This window comes from Panthera pardus, unplaced genomic scaffold (assembly GCF_024362965.1).
Source record: "Panthera pardus isolate Hobbes unplaced genomic scaffold, ASM2436296v1 HiC_scaffold_25, whole genome shotgun sequence".
In the NCBI taxonomy this organism is placed as follows: Eukaryota; Metazoa; Chordata; class Mammalia; order Carnivora; family Felidae; genus Panthera; species Panthera pardus.
The window spans coordinates 32841456-32863876 of NW_026526821.1; the positions used below are offsets into that span (position 1 = coordinate 32841456).

The following is a 22421-nucleotide window of genomic DNA, read 5'->3' on the forward strand; positions in this document are numbered from 1 at the left end:
CTAATCCTTTTCCTGAACTCCAGGCTGGTGTCTAATTATCTGCTGTGTACTTCTATGAGCATATTTGACCACACCCAAAAGAACCACGCCCAGCATCTCCCATCTGGCTCCTGTTCACACTCCTTACTGTTAATAGCACCATGGTTTTTTGTCACCCAACCTCTAAAAGCTGCAGATATTGATTCTTCCCCTCCCCAGCCCTACTGTCCATCTCAAGGCCACACCTCTGAGCTCCTTTACAGCTTTCATGTTGGCTTATTATTCATGTGGACTTTAGGCCTCCATTAACACTCCATCACTACTACATGTATAACTACAAGAGGTACTATCTGGTCCCTTTACCTACAGTCCCTCTATTCTCCCTATTCTTCACCACTATATTCTACCAAACGTGAGATGTTAAGGTGTTTTCTTAACATGCATCTCCAGTTCTACCATTCCTCTGGTACAATTATTTCACAGTGATCCATGTATATAGGACAGAGGCCAAAGGCCTTAGAGTAGCAGTCAAGAGTCTTGAGGTCCTGAAGTCGGCTTACCTTTCAAACCTTACTACATTGGATATTCTCTCTTTGTACTCAAGGTCTACTCTGTACCTTGCTCTGGGCCTGAGAAGTTGATTTCTATGGGCTGCATAGAATGAGATTCTCAGCCTCTGCATAGTCCCCTCCACTTGTGTATGATCTGGATCCATGAATATAATGGAATTATTACTCCTCTTACTAGGTTATATTATATACCAACAGGTGATGGGATTTTTAAAAAAAATTTTTTTAACGTTTATTTATTTTTGAGACAGAGAGAGACAAAGCATGAACAGGGGAGGGGCAGAGAGAGAGGGAGACACAGAATCTGAAACGGGCTCCAGGCTCTGAGCTGTCAGCACAGAGCCCAACGCGGGGCTCGAACTCACGGACCATGAGATCATGACCTGAGCCGAAGTTGGACGCTTAACCGACTGAGCCACCCAGGCGCCCCTCTGCAGATGTAATTAAGGTCCCTAAGCAATTGAATTTGAGTTAATGAAAAGGGAGACAGGCCTATCCTGGACGGGCCTATAATCAGTTGAGTCTTTTAGAAGAGGGTCTAGTAATCAGAGAGATGTTTTTCTGTTGGAGCTGATGAAAGAAGTGATCATGAGTGAGTTTTTTAGCTGCAAGGAAATGAATTCTGCTGACAGACCCATATGCTTCAAAGAGTACCTTGAGCCTTAAATGAGACTGCAGCCTTGTGAGAACCAACCAAGCCACACCTGGATTTGTGACCCACCAAAACTGTGAGATAATAAAGGGGCATCAAGCCACCAAGTTTATGGCAACTTGTTACACAGCAATAGAGAACCAATATACCTGTCCTTCTAGTTAAATTAGATCAATGGGATATTTCAACAGATGTTCAGAAAGTAGGAGAAAAGAAAATTTGAGATATTTGTTTTCCCTGCCAGCTCCTCCCCAGAGCTGACCTTGAACCAGAGGTGCCTTACTTCTGCCAAAGGCTGGCTCCTACAACTGCAGCTTTCTCAGGGCCCTGTAATGGTTGCTTCTGGGCCCCCGTAAGCCTTAGGGTTGTGCCTTGGTTTGGCTTCCTAATGTAGGGCCAAGGTGCTTCACTATCTCTTGTCATTTTCCCTCAACTCTGCCCACGCCTTTGTACAATGGCTTTGTTAAACTTCCTTAAAATTTTTTAAATGTATGTTTGTTTATTTACTTACTTACTTATTTATTTATTTATTTATTTATTTTTGAGAGAGAGAGACAGAGAGAGAGAGAGAGAGAGAGAATGGGTGAAGGGCAGAGAGAGAGGGAGACACAGAATCCAAAACAGGCTTAGGCTCTGAGCTGTCAGCACAGAGCCCTATGCAGCACTTGGGCTCATGAAACTGATATCATGATCTAAGCTGAAGTTGGACACTTAACCAACTGAGCCACCCAGGTGCCCCAAACTTCCTTAAATTTTTTCTTAAAAAATATGCCCTCACTTTCCTGCTGGGACCCTGCCTGAAGAATAGACTTACCTGTAATATTACCGTATCCCCATCCAAGCACACATCCAAATATGAACTACCACCCATACTGCTCAAAACACTACCCTATATTTTCTTAGCTCATGTTTTGGCTTTGGGTTGTTCCTACTGTCTGGAATTGAGACCATTAGCATGGTAGGGGTAGAACATGGCATGGGGGCATAGTAGGGAGAAATACCCAAAGGAACAAAAACGAGAACTCTAGAATAGACTACTCCCTCACTGTGTGACCTTGGAAAAATGGCTTAACCTCCTCAAGCACATTTTCTTCATCTGTAAAATGTGGTAATAACACCCATGAGCAAGGTACTTGTGAGGGTCAGGTGAAATAACAGGTAGAAAGCAGCTAGTGTATGAAATGCAGTAACTAACAACATTGGTGGCCATCTACTGCTGTTAATGCTGACATTCATGAAGACACCTACCATTCCTACAGAAATTCTTGCCCTAAATGTTCCTCTGTCCAACGTCCTCCCTTCTATGAATGTAATGACTCTACGTTTCAGAAGTGAAATTGTTCTTTCTCCATTAAACCTACAGCAATTGTTTTTTACTTCTTACAGGTTTTTGTTTTGTTTTGTTTTGTTTTGTTTTGTTTTGAGAGAGAGAGGTGCATGTATGAATTAGTCAGGGCAGAGGGAGAGGGAAAGAGAATCTTAAGCAGGCTCCATGCCCAATGGGTAATAGATGTGGGACTCAATCCCACAGCTGTGAAATCATGACCTGAGCTGAAATCAATAGCGAGATGTTCAACCAATTGAGCCACCCAGGTGCCCCTTATTCTTATTCAGATATCTTATATTTATTAATATCTGCAAATATGTTTGATCTCTTCTGCTGAATTCTAAATGTATTACATGCAGAGACTGTGTATTTTGTATTACCTGGGACTTAAATAAATAGTGCTATGGGCATAATAGTTTCTCAAGGGGCGCCTGGGTGGCTCAGTCAGTTAAGTGTCTGACTTTGGCATGATCTCACAGTTGGTGGGTTTGAGCCCATGTCAGGCTCTGTGCTGACAGCTCAGAGTCTGGAGCCTGCTTCAGATTCTGTGTTTCCTTCTCCCTCTGCCCCTTTCCTGCTCGTGCTCTGTCTCTGTCTCTCAATAATAAATAAATGTGAAAAAAATTTCAAAAAATAGCTACTCAATAAATATTTTGAGACTGGATATGTAAAGAGGAATTCTACATTTATTCACAACCTAATTAACACAAGATCAAAATATTTTAGTATCATTGACAAGATAGGAAATATATTGATATATGGTAATAAAATGATATCTAATGGATATCCAATACATTTTTGATACCTACCAAGTACAAAATAACATAAAGCAAATTTAATTTCAGAAGAACCAATGACCTTAATTTGCATGTGTATAGTAATTCAAATTCTGCAACATTTCTTTTGACACATTATCTTCTCATTTATTTTTCACAACAGCTTTGTGAAGAGATCAGCTGCTAATCTCTGCATGTTATTCATGAAAGAGCTGAGACTATGAAAATTTGTTATTGTCTAAGATCAACCCAAGTGCTGACCTTTCTGACAAAATATCCACTGTTGGCAATATGATAAAAGCTGTTAGAGGAAAAAAAAAAAAAAAAGAAAAGAAAAAAAGGCATGCAAAGTCCTATCTCTCAAAATCAGGCCATAATGTTTTGGGCAGAAAGCTGAAAAACACATTTCAAGATACATCAAGTAGCAATCAGGATCTTGTGTTTGTAGGGCATTTTTAAATTCTCCAATTCCACATGTTTTATGCATTTGAACTTCATGCTGAGGCAGGCAGAACATATATTTATTTACTCTGATCAATAGATGAGGCCAAGAGATGACCATTTAAAATATTTTTTAAAAGTTTATTTTTATTTATTTTGAAAGAGAGATAGAGAGCAAGTGGGAGAGGGGCAGAGAGAGAGGGAAACAGAATCCCAAGCAGGCTCTCCACTGTCAGCTTAGAGCCCAAAGGAGGGCTCAAACTCATGAAATCTGAGACCATGCCTGAGCTGAAATTAAGGGCCAGATGCTTAACCAGCCACCCAAGCACCCCAAGAGATGACCATTTTAAATTCCACCATGCACAGCTGAAACAGAATTAGAACATAATATCACCCAGTTAGGTCTTGGGTTGTAATCAATTTGCTTCTAGACATAATGTCTATAATAATAGACATATAATGTCAACATAATAGACATAATGTCACCCAATTAGGTCTTGGGTTGTAATCAATTTGCTTATAGAATACCTACTGTGTGCATCCTAAAATACAATCTAGTCAATTCACAAAACTCATTCTCCCTTAATTTTTAAGACATAGTCAGTATTTGCCTGAAAGCAATAACCCTGATTAGGCCTCATAGGCCTAGTTTTGCAAATAAATCACTCCAGCTTCCTGACCCCTTCTACCATATCTAATCATACACCAAACAGGTACATGTTTGATTGACTAGATACTGCTCTTTTTCCTCATCCAGTTGAAGTAAGTTAGAATTGGTGTTGGGTGTCATACTAGTAACAAAGTGATAAGTATGGTAAAAAGCCAAGAGGTTTGTCAGGGGAGTTGCCACAGGTTTCAGTGGAATGACAATTACAAGGTAGATGGATCATTTAATGCCTGCTGTGACCTTTACAATAGTAAGGATCATTATTTTAATGTTAATTTGCATAATGGTTGACCTAGCAAGAACAATGGTGAATGCTAATAGCTGCAGGATGCAATAAAATTAAACATTATCTGGGCTGAACTGCTAAAGGAAAAGTTGCCAAAGTATGACTCTTTAAGCACTTAATTTCATCCTAAGTCATGTCCACACATAATCAAATGTGGATTTCCAGTATCTCTTTAAAAAATTGGTAAGAAATGACTGGAAGGGAATAACAGCAACCTCCTTTATACAGAGTTCTTACTTGATAGCCTTTGTTTTTTGTTTTTTGGGTTTTTTTGTTGTTGTTTGTTTTTAACATAACTTGCCTGTGCCCTCTTGAAACTACCATCAGCCTTTCCCCCAAACAACTCCACACCCCCACTCTGGCCACTCCCCACATTTGGCAGGTACATCAAATTTGATATGTCCACAAAGAATGACTCTTACCTTATGGGCTGAAGAACTTATAATGAACCTTTGAAAAAGGTAGGGTTGGCCACAGTTAGTAGTAAGTGATATGTTCAAGGCACACAGACACTGGCACCTAAAGTAATCTTGCATTCTGACTTGCGGGTGGACGGTGGCTACTGGAGAGAATAAAAGGAGAGATAGGTCATCTCCATTTATATTTATCATTTTTAATTATTTCTATTGCTTGGAAAATGAGCAGGTATGATCACCCTGTAGTTTGTACCCCAATGCAGCCTGTGGAGATTATTTACTTATTTACTTATTTATTTATGAACTTTTTTCTCCCAAGAGTTGGAATTCATTTCCACCACAAGAGGGCAGCCATCTCTAAAAAACAACCAGAGAGCCTGGATCTTGGACACATAGGGCCAAAATTTAGGAAGTTAGGTTTCAGAAAGGCCTTCAGTAGCCTCTCTGAAATCCTATATCACACATAAAAGAGATCCTGTGATGGCAACACTGAAATAAAATGGAGGGTCCAGAGGTGTCCATTTTCTCTCAGAGTCTTGACTATCGAAGACCATTTCATAAACCCACAAGGTTCCTGTTTCTCAAGTTGATGGCCTAAAGCTGCAAGACATTCTTGATGTCATCATCAGAGATTTATTTTCCATCTTTACTCGAGGAGCATCCAACAGCCATCATCTTTCCCCTCCTCTTTAAAAGCTACATATGATTCAGGTCTCATAAGTTATTTTGTTTTCTAAATCTCGCTTATGACAGAAACAATTGTTAATTTCTCAGTTAAACTTGATATGGAAGGAAATCACTTTGGAAGCACAATAAACATTTTTTAACATAAGTGTCTATCAGTAGAATATGTTCTATTGCCGACTTGTTTGGTGGCCAATGATTCGAGGGACAATCAGCTTCCATAACACTTTATTTTCAAAGAGAAAAAAGTAGCACGTTCCTGAATACTTTACCCTCCCCCACCCCATTTATTTTCCTAGTAGGCAGGCTTCCTCTGAAATACCTTATTTGACCTTTATACTTTCAGAAACAGCAAGTGCCTAATTCCCCTCTGTGGGTTGCTAATCCGATTTACGTGAGCAGAACCTAGAATTATTTTAGCTTCCCAACTGAAAAAATAATACACATGGATAATACGCTGTTATGAGCTCCTGCTTCAGACTTTTTCTGCTTTGCAGGCTGTAGGTTCTGTGCAGGCAGAGTTGATTTTGCTGATCTGGTGTTTCCAAAAATTTTCTGCCCTTGGTTTCTGGGATCATTTGGGCAACCTGGATGTGTTATGCATGGAGGATCCTGGAATCCTGGGAGGGACAGAAAGGCTTAAACTGGAGACTCCATGGTGCAGCAGATTTGGGGAATATTCAGCTGAGGAAGACAAATGACCGTGTTATATACTTGCTGCTGGGGCCTGGTGGGTCAGAGGTTCTAAGGTCTCAAACCAGAATAGTCTTGTACGCTTGGTTCACACTGTGCATTATTTTACCTTCCTCTGAGCTGCTAATCGCCTGCTTATGAGCTGGGCAAGATAAATATCACAAAGCATGAAGTGAAATAGAAAGAAATAATATCCTGTCCTCGCACTACCACACACACAAGAGTCAACGTTGTGAGTATGTATGGCAGGATGACATCTGTTTCGCATATATAGGTATATAGACGTATAGAAATGTGCTTTGGTTAGCACATATATTTACATATATGTATATATTGACAGAGACATATACGAGTATTTTTGTATATTACATGTGTATTTGAATAAAATAGTGTATTTACATAAACATAAATGTATACATATATAAATCTAAATGCGGACTCATGCATTTTCATACGTACTTATGTATATCCGTATGTGTTACAACTTAAAGGACACCTAGTTTGCAACTCCAGTGTTCTTTTAATTCTCCTACCCAGGGGAAACACACAAGTGTCTACCCAAGTCTATGTCAAGATGACTTGTAACTTGGTGAGGACTTTTAAAAATTTTTTTAGTCGTCTATTACCGAAAAACTTCAAACTGAAAGTTGAATAACGGGCCAGGTGGGAAATAAAGACTCCGTGTTTGTTACGAATTTCGCCCCTGCAGTCCCAGCGAGCGTCCAGGGCGCTCTAGTTGCTCTCCCCTTAGAGTGCAGGGGCTGGAGGCGCGAGCGCCCCCCTCGGCAGCCACGCGTCCCCGCCCTCGGCCCCACCCCGCCGCGGCTGCCCCGGCGCGCCGTCCACACCCCTGCGCGCCGCTCCCGCCCGCTCGGGGATCCCCGGCGGGCCGCGCCACCGAGGGGGAGGTGTTCGGCCTCCGCGGAGAGGGAGACGGCAGGCTGCGTCCCCTTTAAAAGCCGCGAGCGCCGCGCCACGGCGCCGCCGCCGCCGCCGTCGCCGCCGGAGTCCTCGCCCCGCCGCGCTGCGCCCGGCTTGCGCTGCGCCCGCCGCTCCGCTTCCCACACCCCGCCGGGGATTGGCAGCCGCCGCCGGACATCAGCAGCCACAGGCTCCGCCAGCGACCCGAACGACCTCGCGGCGAGCGGCGAGCGTCTCGCGGATTACTGGGGGCTCCGAGGCACCAGCGCGCCGCAGACCTCGCGCGGGCTGGAGCGCCCGGCCGTGCGCGCCACTGCGCCGTGGCCTCAGCTGCCCGGGCCGCGCCAGAGCCGAGGACCGGCGCGCAGAGCGCCGGGGAGCCGGGAGCCGAGCCGGAGCGCCGCGATGCCGATCACCTACTGCCGGAGCTCGGGGGCCTGCGACGCGCCGGCCGACGTGTGAGCGGACCCCAGGCTGGCCACAAAGCGCACCGCAGCTTGGCCCGGGGGCTAGGAGAGCTAGGGGAGAGCGCGGCCACCCGCCTTGGCGGCCCGGGACTCGGCTCCACTCGCCGGAGAATGCGCCCGAGGACGCCGGAGCGCCGGAGCCGCGGGGGTTTCAGCTGGCTAGCGCTAATGGGGGTGCGCTGGAGTAAGGCAGAGTGATGCGGGGGGGCAACTCGCCCGGCACCGAGATCGCCGCTGCGCCCTTGCCCGGACCTGGCGTCTCCCAGGATGGCTGCCCCGAGCCATGGGCCGCGGCGGAGCTAGCGCGGAGCGCCCGACCCTCGCCCCCCGAGTGCCGCAGCCGGCCCCGCGCGGGGCCACTCGTCCCGCGGGCGCTGGTTCCTAAGGACAACGACAGCACCAGCTTTTCCTCTCTCCCTTTCCTTCCCTTCCCCGCACTCCTCCCCCTGCTCGCTGTTGTTGTGTGTCAGCACTTGGCTGGAGACTTCTTGAACTTGCAGGGAGAATAGCTTGCGCTCCCCACTTCGCTTTGGTGCCTTTGCCCCAGCGGACCCAGCCTCGCCGTCTCTGAACCCCGCGCACCTCCACTCCGCCGCCGGGCCCGACCCCGAGACGCCGTTCCCTGCGCGAGGAGGACTGCCCCGCCGGCACCCGGGAGGAGGAGGTGGCAAAGGAAGGGAACCCAGTCCCTGCGCCAGGTCCTTCGACCAGAGCTTTTTCCATGTGGAGGCTCTTTCAATGGACGTGTCCCCGCGTGCTTCTTAGACGGTCTGCGGTCTCCTAAAGGTAGAGGACGTGGGCCCCGGGCTGGGACTGGGGGGTTGGGCGCGGGGCCCGGGCGGCCCCTGCAGCCGAGCCCGTCCGGGGGCCGGGCCTGGCCGGACGTAAACAGACCCCCTCCAGGTCCACGTGCTGCCGAGCCCCTGCGGGAATGCCCACATCCTACCGCCCCAGGCGACCGTCAGCCTGGCCCTCCTGGCTCGCACTCTTCCGCCCCTCCTCCCTTCCCTCTTTTCAGTATTTTATTAGGGCTGTTAACACTTAGATGACTTAAAAAAAAATCAAAGAAATCCCTTCGAGAAGGTGGCCCCTGGATTTCACCCGTTAGTTGCCAACCTTTAAGCCCTACCATGGCCGTCTTTTCTCCCTTCTTCAAGTTTCTCAGGAAGACCGGCTTTCTACTCAGTCAAGTGCCATTTAGGAGAATACTAGAAGTTGGGGTTCTCTCTGTTTCCAAGAATGCGAGGGGGATAGTACTTCAATGTCACCTTCTACTGATACGTGAATTAATAGATATTAATTATTTATGTAACTCCAGGAATATACATGTGTATCTTGACTGCATGGGGGAGGGGGGAGGGCGAAGGGGTTGCAGTGGCCTGTCCTGACACCTCGGAGGTTAGAGGCAGGGGTGGGGGGGGGCACAAGTTGCAAGTGGCTTGGGAAGTTGTGGCCTTGAGTTAACTGGGTCTGGAAGTTATAGACTCTGTGTGTGTGTGTGTGTGTGTCTGTGTGTGTGTGTGTGCGCGCGCGCGCGTGTATCAGGAAGTTCTATACAGTGCCTCTAAGGAAGTCACATGCACCATTAGTGCGTGTTTATATTCGAGCTGGGCAATGTGTTTGGGTTTGTTTAGGGAACGGAGAGGTGTCAGACCAAGCGGTGGTTTCCCCAGGTTCCCTGCACTGGCTGTCAGCGCCAGTGTCACAGAAAAAAAGGTGACAGTCATTGATTCTGGTGTGTGTGTATGTGTGTGTGTTATGTATGTATGTGTGTGTGTGCAAATCGTGTCAGATGGGTGAGAGTGGGATGGAAGAGGAAAAGCCTTCGGGCTCAGGAACTCGGGGCTTTTTATTCTCCCAAACGTTCAAGCTTCAGCCCCTTTGAAGTATCCCCACGAGTGTTGCAAACCAAGTGGGCACCCTGGAGGAGGAGGCAACAGACCGAGCGGGAGCTGGGGACGCGGGGGCGGAAGGGGTGAGGGTTGGGCGGGGAACTCGGTGACTCACGTCGGCCCTGTCCGCAGGTCGACCATGGTGGCCGGGACCCGCTGTCTTCTAGCGTTGCTGCTTCCCCAGGTCCTCCTGGGCGGCGCGGCCGGCCTCATTCCCGAGCTGGGCCGGAGGAAGTTCGCGGCATCAACTGGCCGCTCCTCGTCCCAGCCCTCGGACGAAGTCCTGAGCGAGTTTGAGTTGCGGCTGCTCAGCATGTTCGGCCTGAAGCGGAGACCCACCCCCAGCAGGGACGCCGTGGTGCCCCCCTACATGCTGGACCTGTATCGCCGGCACTCGGGCCAGCCGGGCGCCCCCGCCCCCGACCACCGGCTGGAGAGGGCAGCCAGCCTCGCCAATACCGTGCGCAGTTTCCACCACGAAGGTGAGGTGTGGAGTTGAGAGTGGGGGCGGAGATGCGGGCGGAGAGTCACCTCCCAACGCTCCCCACCGTGGGTTGAGCGTTGGCATCCCTGGAAAGGCAGCTTGGCCAGGACTCCGCAGACGTTTCCATTCTTGACTTTGTAAGAACCTTTCGGAACCTGGCTTTAACGCACTGCCTGTGTGGTTCGGGAGCCAGGGATTCCCCTTTGGTAAATCCGCACCCTTTTCCTGGCTTGCAGCCAGAAAAGCGACTCCTCCTCCAGGAACTGGAGAGAAATCAAGTGATGGGGAAGATGAGGGCAAAAGGCATGCCCCTAGTCAGCTAAACGTGCAAGAATTTCATAGGGGGAGAATGGAAAGAAGGGGGGCAGGTTGGGATCTCTTTAAAGTCTGTTTGGAAGCCCTTGCCCTGTAAATCTGCTTCCCCTGCTTAAGCCAGGGTTTTAGGCCAGACACAGCCAAGGGCAGAATTTTCAGAGATACTATTGAAAAATCAAAGCCCGGGCCCCAAAGTCTTTCTAATTTACAGTTGATCTGGGCCTGCTTTGGAAGATTTCGAATCCCTATCTAATCCCCGTGGGAGATCAATCCCACAATCAATCTTATTGTTTCCACAATGACTTTCTTGTTTTGTGCTTAAATCTGAGATGAACTCCCTAGTAGAGACAAGGCAAGCCTTCAGATAAAAGTTTTGCAGCAGCTGCCTGTTTTTTTTTTTTTCATGTGCATTGAAATGTGGATTTTTTTTTTTTCTTTTATGGTACTGGATGTGGTTTTGCTAAGGTAGGATGTTTCTGCTTGTTTCATCAGAAAAATGTTTAGTGGATTTGAAATGTCTTAGAGCAGCTATTGACATCTGTTGTACCCAAGTTAGAACAATTAGTAAAAATATGTTTCACTTTAGTTCTTTTTCTACACTTTTAAATGCCACTTTGGCTTAATACATTCCAAATTGAGAACAGGTTTTGTCAAATACTAGAGAATGGTCCAAAGCTGTGTATCAGACAGCAGCCACTTGTAGGTTACTGGAGACTTGGGAGTAAAGCTCCCTTTTTCTTGCCTTGCCCTGTTGAGGTGGTAAATTTCAAGTGGAAATCTGTGATCTGTTGTAAACAAATAAGAAATGTTACAGCCAGGCCTTTTCTGCCACTGTGAAGGGCGACTACACTTGTGAGAACAGCACTTGGCATTGGGAAGAAGTCCCAAAGAAAAGTTGCATAACAAAACGTACTTCATCAAAGCAGCTGTATGTTCTGAAGGGGACACTGAATTGATAATCAGTTCATTTTTCAGCACGTTTCCAAGTGAGGTGCTTTTTGCAGTAGCAATCCAATGGGAAAAGACAGAAGATAGCCTTCTACTCCCTCAGGAGTCATTCACTGAAGCAGAAGTTGTCTGTTGTCATATGTAGAAATGTTTTCATTCCTGTACATTCTGTCAACATAACCTTGGGGTGATTATAGATGCAGCTCGTCATTCCCAGCTGATGCTGCTTAGAACTGTTTTTCTGCATAGAAAAGTAACAAGAATAGCTATTTCAGCCACCTCTCCTGGACATTTAGCCTGGAATCATTCTTAACTTTATTTTTAAGGCCAGGAAGGTATCGTGTGCCTCTTCTAACTTAAAAGGAAGAACATTTAAGTCTTTTGACACCTAAAACATTGAGTTGCAGGATTCCATCAGTGAAGTCTGTGCCTTTCTCCTTCTTCCTCTAGAAGTGGCTTCATCAAAACTGAACAGGCTACAAATTATTTGAGTGTTATTTTAGCTTAAATAGCATGCTTGAGTTTATAAGTCAGAATTTATATCTTTAAAAGCATACATGTTATGTGCAAAATAATACAGAAGTTACCAACCTGCTTAAAGTCAATTTATAGTAATGTCAGATCTTAGTGCAGTTAGATGATACAGAAAAGCCATGTAATTTTTGCCTCAAATTTCATCAAATCCATTTCTTTTCTTGTTATGACTAGTATATCACTATTAGACCACATAATGCACTTTTTGAAGCCATTTCATTTTGTTGTTACCCAGAATTTGGTTTTTATAAACATCCTTGTGCCGTGCGTGGCACCAAAAATCTTCTAATAAACCATGCAATTAAGGCAGCTGGCTTCAGAGCAGAACTTGGCTCATGCTGCCTTAATGGACATTTGTTTGGTAGGGGAGTAAGGGCTCGATTCCAAGAATTACCTATTGGTTTCATTTGTGGGTGAGATCTGGATGATTTGGTGAACTTACAACACAAGAGATATCATGGTTTTTAGATCTCAACCACTGTATGAAGATAATGGGACCACATGGTAGGCGATCTGAGACAAAAATTACCTGTTGTCATTTCTCCTGTTAAACTTGGCCTAGTCCTCTGTACAATACTTTTCACTCAGGAGAGCCCAAGTGCTGCAATAATTTTCTCTTTTTCAGTCATTAAAAAGTGCTTTGGCCACATAGACCTTGCACTACTGCCACTGAGGATAGAAAAATCACTTCTCCAACTGGAAAGAGTGTTCTGTGCTTGCTGTAGTTAGAAACACATTGAAATTGGTTGCTTTCATTGGCCCTGCAAAAAGTCTCTATGCTTTCCTGTCAGGAGGGAATACAGAAGGACCATGTGCTTGCTCTCTAGACCCTGAAGGACACAGACTTCTTTTTGCATGAAACAATGGAATTATGACTAAAGGCTTCAAATAGAGATTAGCCCTTTTCCCACAAATGTAATTATCTTGAAAATATCCAACCATTACCCTGTGAGAGAGAACTTGTATCATAAATGCCCAGTGTAAGCACAGGATTTGGCACGTACAGCCCACAAACCAATGCTTACCTGATGTGCTTTCCTAGGATCCCCAGGTATTTAGTCTTGTTAAGAAAGGCCCCATCGAGTAGAACAGGCATTCTCTTTAGAAATCCTCATGGAGATTGAGGATTTGGTGCCCAATAATTGTTCTTACACTAATATTTTCTGTCCTCTTTTAGTGGCTCCCGTGTATTCTTCCTTGATCCCTTCTCATTGAGCTATTTTGTCTTTTTCTTAGACTTGCCTTTGTGTATTTCACCAAGTAGTCAGAGGACGGTAAGAGGGCACATGATCATTCCAAGGGTGTTGGAGTTAAGGGTGGGCAGAAGCCAGATCAGGGTCAGTGAGGATGACCATACTTTCCCTATATTTGCCATTTCTTTTGTTATCTTTTTTTTTAAGACTGTTTCCTTTTAACCTTTTTATCTTATATTATTTTCTCCTTGATGTATCAATTTTCTTGCCCTTATTTTATATTCTAGAAAGTAGTGTTTCTTGTTCTTAGCTACTTTCACTGAAGGGCAGTGATTTCCAACCATACTGATTAGCTACAGCATTCCCAGGTTAATAGTCATTTTTGGTCCAAAGAATGTTGCAGACTTCTCAAAACTTAATGATAACTCACTTTTTTGCTAAATTCCCCATTCTTTAGGACAAAAAGGCAGCTGCAAAATATCAGTGGTTCCAAATAAAATCTGCATGACCGAGTAGTCTGTGCCACTTTACTTTCCTCATCTTTAGTTCTTTCTTCTTTCCACCATATTTGGGTGGTAGTATATTTCTATCCCCTTTGGTGGGGAAAGAACTCACCCTATGGTTATTATTTTATTAAATTTAAAGTTTCCCCTGATGGCTTTGACTTTTGCTTGAGTTTTTGACTCTTCCCTCATGTTAGGTAGTGTCATCTAGTGGCCAGAAACTTGGAAACTACAGTAGACTCAAGCTCATAGCCCTGCTCTTCATTTACTAGCTCTGTGACCTTAGGAAAGTCACACAACCTCTGTGAGGTCCAACTATTTCATTTCCAAAATGGAGATAAGAGTTCCTCTCTAATTGATTGGTTAAGAGATAATTCATGTCAAAGATCTTAGTGTCAGATATGGCACAAAGAAGCATTAAGCACACTAATTACATTATCATGATGATTTATTTCTCTTATGTCCTATATTCCCCCTTGTCTAGGGAAGAGGAAGCCAGAGGGAACCCAGTGTGGCTAAGAGAATTCAGCCTCATCTTTTGTTATTTTGATGTAGATGAATAATTGACAGTGTATATGATTAAGTTAGAACTTCACTTTTAGAGGAGAGGTCAAATGTCACTGGTGCCTTATTTTTCTTTACCAACTCCACATTTTTGCAGCCATAGCTCCATCTGTTTAGATAAGAACTTAGAGGTTTAGAAGTTCAGGTCTAAACTTCACCCATATGAGGAGTTTAAGAGACAAAACAGATGAACGTAAGGGAAGGGAAACAAAAATAATATAAAAACAGGGAGGGGGACAAAGCATAAGAGACTTATAAGTATGGAGAACAAACAGAGGATTACTGGAGGGGGTGTGGGAGGGGGGATGTGCTAAATGGGTAAGGGGCATTAAGGAATCTACTCCTGAAATCATTTGTTGCACTATATGCTAACTAATTTGGATGTAAATTAAAAAAAAGTAAATTAAAAATAAATAGATAGAAATAAATAAATAAATAAATAAAGGTCTAAAATAGGCCAAAATAACCAAAGCCCTTGACAAATTCAGCTTATTCAACAAGAGAATTAACAAAAAGCATACATCACCTATTTCGGTAAATATATTTTCAGAATCTCTAGGCTTGGTATGATGATTTTCAGCTTTTTTTCCTTTTCCTTTACTTTATTTGAAATAGGTTTTGATTTTTCTACCCTCAAGAATTAATTCATTCCTTGCAGATCAAAGGACATGGTGGTAGGTGCCCCAAACTTGAATAGTTTTTTTTCCTGGGTTTGGGGTTTTCTGTGACCTTCTGACTTGCCTCTGTAGCCTGAATCTACAGGGGCATCACCACAGCATCCTTTGTATTAAGGACAAATAGGGGTTCTTGATGAAGCTTGGAAAGTCAGGGAAAGGTCTTCACAGTACTGTTGTTTAATAGTGCTGTTCTTCCCTTTGGTAAGGTTGCTAAATGATATCCTTTTTTGCCACATAACCTCCAGTGAGATTTTGAAGTATGTTAATTGCTGGCTTTTTTTTTTTTCCCTGTCAAATCAAATCTGGTCAAACAGTGGCAATTTTATATGATTCAGTCTTACATATATCTTCGGGAGGGTTATTCTGTTTTATTCCTCTTCTATACCCATCTTTACTCATTTTACCTGTCTTTCATTCTTGTCTTGGTGATTGCCCCTTCATTATCATCCACTGGCTATGTGTGTGTGCGTGTGCGTGTGTGTGTGTGTGTGTGTCCATGTGTCTGTGTATGTTCATTACTTCTTTCTTTTTCATTTATGGATTTAGATTCAGAGTTTTTGTTTGGTATTTCTCTGGACACCTTCTTATGACAGCTGTTCAGCAAATGCCCTGAATAATTTGCCTTTCCTTCCTCCTCTTTAAAAGAAAAGAGAGCATTCTTGGGTGTGCTGGTTATCAGAGAAGTCAGTAGCTCAAGCCAGATGTGGCCTTATGTCATTAAATCTGGGGGACATTGCTGAGTTTTATGTCACTCCTTTTTTCTTTGGTATCTGTTGGCTTCTCTGCTGAAAGAACGCCTTCAGTGGAAACATTGGAGGGCTCCTGAATTAGAGGAAAGGAAAGAAGGAAAGAAGCTAAACACAATCCTTGATACTTGTTGGAGCCACTAAGGAGAGCCCTGATCTGATTGGTTGTTGAAAATAGTGCCTGGTCCGAAGTACCATTAGCTTAGAGTGAGGTTTAGAGTGTGGATGGCTCCCCAAAGGTATTCCTGACAGGTGTAGACTGGCAGCCACGAGGGGACCATGGAGGGTTTACTTCTTGTCCTGATAGCCTCCACATCCCAAATAGATGAGCTTTGGAAGATCTTTCTGTTCCATGGGCCCACCTCTTACTCCTTGGCCAACACTAGTGTTTCTTCTCATTTTTGTATTATTTGACCAAAAATCACTTTAAAATATGCTCCTGGAATTTACACTTGAATGTGAAAAGCATCCTTTAAAATCTTGACCCTCTAGGGGTAGTCCATGAGCTCCCAGCATCACCTCACTTGGGAGCTTGCTAGAAATGCTGAATCGCAGGTTCCACCCAGGCCCACTGAATCAGAATCTGCATTTGGAGATTGAAGATGTCTTAGAAGTTTTGTGTGAAGACTAAAATTTGAGAAGCATCACATTAAAGCATTACTCCGTAATTTCTTGTAAATTGTCCCTCTTGAACTTGGCACTTCCACTTACCTTGCCTTGATGAATGGTGATTTGATGATGAAGGTTTACACAAGTAGAACCTTTGAGTGAGTGATCTGAAGTGATTCTGCTCTGCTAACACATCTAGATTCTCTGTGTTCAGCTTATAGCTATTTGACTTAGGGGAAATACAACCATGATTTCCTCTTATGAGAATGATAGGGCCAAACAGATTTTGGTAGCACTTAGGTTGGATCCTGAATGAAGCAGGTTAGGTTTTTAGATAATGAAAGGGCAAGGCTGTGGTAAAGCTAGAAGAAAATAAACCCAAATGTCTCAAATCCTATTGGTATTTACTGCCAATTTAATGATAACGTGTACCTTGGATGATTTGCAGACAAAAACATTCAAGGTGCTATGGTATATTTTATTGTTTGCTTGGAAAACAGTACTCCTTTAAATTTAAATTCAGGAATCTTAAATCAGAAAGACATTTTATGCACAGCCCACTTCAATGGCTGTTTTGAAATGATGATAGTAGATATAGAATGTTTATTCTGTAATAGGATGACATTATCCCTTATGTCACAAATATAATGGTATTTTTGTAAATTTTCATAATTTTTTTGGTTTTGTGTCTATTTGGTAGGTGTATGTTTTTAATATGGCTTATTATTATTTTTATAAGGACAAAGGAATTAAAAACAGAAGAGAGTCCTTTTTTCCCCCCAAAAGTATCTAAAATGAGATTTGGCTTTTGAGGTCATAAGGAGGTGAGAGAACAGACAACAGTTGGGAAGTTCCTTCTCTTGAAATTGTCTGGCCTTAATTACTACGGGTGTCGTAGTACCACCCTTATGCTTCCAAAGAAGTCGATCCCTGTAAATGCCTTTGTCTCTGGACTTGGAGTAAAATAGTAGGGTGTGCTTTGCAAAATGTCATCGTTGATGTTGAGTTTCAGACTCTTTAATTAGGAAACTGAAATCTGTATATCGAGATTTGTAAATCATCTAAATTGCAGAGTAATGATTTAGAATACCGCTTAAGGGATTGACATTAAAGCCTTTTTCTTTTTAAGAAATGCAATAATTTCCTCAAATCCTCACTCATTAGACCTCTACTAACTATAGTGCTGACTTTTTTTTTTTTGCCCTAAAGTCTGTGAATTCCAAAGAAATGCTTCACCATTTCCCCCATTATTATAGCCACCTGGAAGCAGTATTCATGTATTGGATTAAAAACATAATAATGAATTGTGAAGTTTTGCTTCATGGTGTGCATGTTGACATAAACACACAGAAAAAGGAGGATTCCTTTTTATTAAAAGGGGAGTTTTTTATTTTCTGGTTGCAAACTTTTACATGGGTTGAATCAAACCCTGAAATGAGGTTTACAAATTCTCATATATCATCAGATTGTTGTTACTTGTTTTACTGAATGAGTTTTTTCTTCTCCTTTTCCACCTTTCTCTATCAAATTAGAATCTGTGGAAGAACTGCCTGAAATGAGTGGAAAAACAACCCGGAGATTCTTCTTTAATTTAACTTCTATCCCCACCGATGAGTTTATCACCTCAGCAGAACTTCAGGTTTTTCGGGAACAGATGCAGGAAACTTTGGAAAACAATAGCAGTTTCCATCACCGAATTAATATTTATGAAATTATAAAACCTGCAACAGCCAACTTGAAGTTCCCTATGACCAGACTTTTGGACACCAGGTTGGTGAATCAGAACACAAGCAGATGGGAGAGTTTTGACGTCACCCCTGCTGTGATGAGGTGGACCGCACAGGGACTCACCAACCACGGATTTGTGGTGGAAGTGACCCACTTGGAGGAGAACCAAGGTGTCTCCAAGAGACACGTCAGGATTAGCAGGTCTTTGCACCAAGATGAGCACAGCTGGTCACAGATCAGGCCACTGCTGGTAACTTTTGGCCACGACGGGAAAGGGCACCCTCTCCACAAAAGAGAAAAGCGTCAAGCAAAACACAAACAGCGCAAACGCCTTAAGTCCAGCTGTAAGAGACACCCTTTGTATGTGGACTTCAGTGACGTGGGGTGGAATGACTGGATCGTAGCTCCCCCAGGGTACCATGCCTTTTATTGCCACGGGGAATGCCCTTTTCCCCTGGCAGATCACCTGAACTCCACTAATCACGCCATTGTTCAGACGTTGGTCAACTCTGTTAATTCTAAAATTCCTAAGGCATGCTGTGTACCAACGGAACTCAGTGCTATCTCCATGCTGTACCTTGATGAAAATGAAAAGGTCGTATTAAAGAACTATCAGGACATGGTTGTGGAGGGTTGTGGGTGTCGTTAGCACAGCAAAATAAAATAAATAAATATATATATATATATATTTTAGAAAAAAGCAAAAAAAAAAAAAAACCAAGTTGACACTTTAATATTTCCCAATGAAGACTTTATTTATGGAATGGAATGGAGAAAAAAAAAACAGCTATTTTGAAAATATATTTATATCTACGAAAAGAAGTTGGGAAAACAAATATTTTAATCAGAGAATTATTCCTTAAAGATTTTAAAATGTATTTAGTTGTACATTTTATATGGGTTCAACCCCAGCACATGAAGTATAATGGTCAGATTTATTTTGTATTTATTTACTATTATAACCACTTTTTAGGAAAGATAGCTAATTTGTATTTATATGTAATCAAAAGAAGTATTGGGTTTGTACATAATTTTCCAAAAATTGTAGTTGTTTCCAGTTGTGTGTATTTAAGATGAAAAGTCTACATGGAAGGTTACTCTGGCAAAGTGCTTAGCACATTTGCTTTTTTGCAGTGCTACTGTTAAGGTCACAAGTTCAAGTCCAGAAAAAAAAAAAAGTGGATAATCCACTCTGCTGACTTTCAAGATTATTATATTATTCAATTCTCAGGAATGTTGCAGAGTGGTTGTCCAATCCATGAGAACTTACGTCCTTATTAGGTGGAATATTTGGATAAGAACCAGACATTGCTGATCTAATATCGAAACACTTTCCTACCCCTTAATTTGCAGAAAGCATAAAGCAGGACCAATAGAAATAATTGGGAAAATGATGAACCTGCAGGAAAGTGAATGATGGTTTGTTATTCTTCTTTCCTAAAGTAGTGACCCCTTCAAAGGGGCTGGTCTGGCCAAAGTATTAAATAAAACATAAGATTTCTTTGTTATTAATATTGTGGTCATGTATATTTAAAATTGATATATAATGGCTCTCATGAAGAATTGGAAATTGATTTGTATTTAACTTTTACCTCATCTGGGAGCTCTTTGTGCTCAGAAGGGCCCAGTTTTCTAAATTTGTCCAACACACAGAAAAATTGTGCCTATCATGTTTTCTGCCCACTGCCTATTCTCTGTTCGATCAGCTTGCTTTTCTTTCCAAGGTTATGTGTTTGAACACATTTCTCCAAATGTTAAACCTATTTTAGATAATAAATATCAGAGCTCTGGCATTTCATTTTATAAAGTCCAACCTGTAAGAAAATGGTGCATTTGTACAGCATTCATGATGATTACCTTGTGTTTGCATTTTTTTGCTTCTGAAGTTACTCATTTTGGAGGGAGGTGGGGAAAAGGGAAGGAATGGTTGGAAATTTGCAAGCAAGTCACTTGATAATTCATATTTGCCTCAAAGGAATTACCAATGATTTAGTATTTCACATGAACGTCTTTGGGGGTTCATGATTTAAGAGAAAGATTTAAGAGAAAAACCAAAGCTCCAAAACAAGCAAAACCTGGGGAACCCAAGATAAAGTTTCAGAGATGATATCCCATGCAACAGAGGCAACGGTGCCAAAAAATTAGAAAGGGAAAGTGTCTGAGATCAGCTTCTGCAAGGACATCTGCCAATTGGATGGAAGCCCAAGCAGAATGAAGTCAAATTAGGCCGCTCAGAGTGAACTCTCACAGTGGCAGAGCTTCTGTGCTCTTGTGTTGAAACCAGACCCAAAGAAGGGTTCGGTGGGTATGTCTGTATGGCCAGGGGACCCACAACTCCCCACTGTTGTACTGGAAGTATTTTAGGTCAATTTCTAGGGCTCTGTGTCACCTCTGATCCTGCTGTGATTGGTGAGGCCTGGTTCTAAACTTTCCTAGCCTTCTTGGAATTGGCTGAAAAAATCGCATGCTCATAAAGGAACAGACTGTTACAATCAGATTCTCCTCAGGAATTAACTTGGAATGGATATAGTAACATTTTGATTGTGATAGATTTAACCCTTGTCTTGAGATTACGTAGATTATGTTTTTAAATTAATGCTAGTTATCTTTTACTCCTTCCACTTTTAAAAACCTTTCCATTCCTTTTTAGCCCTATCCCTGTTGCTTTTGGGTGAGAATCATTAGTCTTAGGTGAGAATCATTAGTCTTAGAACCAAGTTTGGAGGGCAGGATGGTCTCTCCTCCAGCCATCCTTCACCCTTGTTTGCCATGGATAGGAGGGACAACGTGCACTGTCTTAACATCTTAAGAAATAATAACCATGTTTTCTCATCTCCAAATACTCTAGATGAGAGTGTGAGATTATAGTACAAGAGTTTCCAGCCATTTGGCAATTCAATCCATTCTTTTCGATTTTTCTGCTTCATTGGTTCTGATTTTCTTTGTTAAAATGGTTTTCAATGGTATCAATTCAAATGTGTTCTCTTGCATGTTTTATATGTATATAAAATACACACAAACGTAAATATACACACGTAATATGTAATATGTATAAAAACATATGAAAATATGTGATATATATTACATATGTCTAGATGATGGTATTTTCAGCTTCAGTTTAGTTGAGGACTCTGACCTTGGCAGTTCATTTGAGAAACAGAATATTCTTACATACATTCTACATTCTTACAGACCTTTTGGCTCACATTTTTCATTCTGAGAAAAAGTGTCATAACTCCATGACATGGAATCTTTTGAATCCTCAGTGACTATTCTGTAGGAATCCTTGAATCCTTTTACAGTTGGCTTTAAACAAATGTATCAGTTTCTGAATTTTGGAGGATCGCCTTTCAAAATTGATTAAATTGTGTCATCTGTTTTTGTGCTTGTCTGGGCTGTGTGCTCGCCCTGGCATGGTTTCAACCTGTATGGCAGGTCCCAATTGCTCTGTTCATTTTTTGCATTCAAAATTGGGGTGGGGGAGGGTGAAAGTTTACAAATTTATCTGTGCTTCCACCTTCTCTTAATTTGTATTCCAATTGCTACTTTAAATTGTACCTCAAGAGGCCAAGATTATCACTAGATAATCTAAACGTTCCATGTCTTTTCCCTCAATTTTTTATTGGAGATGGAGAAATCATTTGTGCAACTCAAAGCACTTTTTTAAAAGAGTGTGTTTCTATTCTGCAGTCATATTAGTGTTAGATGCCACAGCCCCCAATCTGTTATAAGGCAAAAGAAACATAACCTTGCAATAAAGAATAATTTAAGTGTAGAATAAGTATGATATACGTGGGCAATTACAAAGAAGTAAGATTGCTCTATTCCTCTCCTTGCCTTCTTTTTTTTTTTTCAGGGGGCAAGTAGGGTGAGATGGATAAAATGCAAGTCTGCTTTACTCAGGTAAAATGCTTTTCCTTTTTTCTCTACTTTGTTGCCATAAATTACAACTTTACTATATTCTTCGGGGCAGAGTTTTTGACTATCTCCCTCCTGTGCAAATTTCAAAGTGAACTTCTACCTAACTTGGGGGACCGATGCTCTAAATAAAACATCTTAGATTTTAATGTGCATACGATTCACCAGTACTGCCTCAAGGGGAATACAAGTTGATGTGTATACAGACCCCTTGGGATCATAACATAGGTTCTGTTTCAGTGAAACTGTGGTGGGGCCTGAGAGTCTGAATTTCTGAGACGCTCCCAGGTGAAGCTGTTACCTCTGGCCCATGGACTACTCTTTGAGTAGCAAGGCTCTGATAATTCTTTCTCAATCACAACGGCAGAAAGTTGCACTGAGTTTAGGCCCCTCTCTAAGAAGTAGCCATTAAAGGAAAAAAAACAAAACCTG

General features: G+C 42.6%; 1 protein-coding gene across 1 annotated transcript; it reads left to right on the forward strand.

Moving 5' to 3' along the window:
• Positions 1-8078: 8078 nt before the first annotated feature.
• Positions 8079-19927, forward strand: BMP2 (bone morphogenetic protein 2). The gene is made up of 3 exons (XM_053890422.1): positions 8079-8664; positions 9903-10252; positions 17876-19927. The coding sequence occupies exons 2-3, from the start codon at positions 9910-9912 to the stop codon at positions 18718-18720; spliced, it is 1188 nt and encodes a 395-aa protein (XP_053746397.1). The 5' UTR covers positions 8079-8664; positions 9903-9909; the 3' UTR covers positions 18721-19927.
• Positions 19928-22421: the final 2494 nt, after the last annotated feature.

Bases quoted from the DNA above. Each gene is read 5' to 3' on its own strand.
- BMP2 (XM_053890422.1), top strand. From the start codon at position 9,910: ATGGTGGCCGGGACCCGCTGTCTTCTAGCGTTGCTGCTTCCCCAGGTC. The intron at 10,253-17,875 runs GTGAGGTGTGGA...CTATCAAATTAG, and splicing joins GCGCAGTTTCCACCACGAAG to AATCTGTGGAAGAACTGCCT.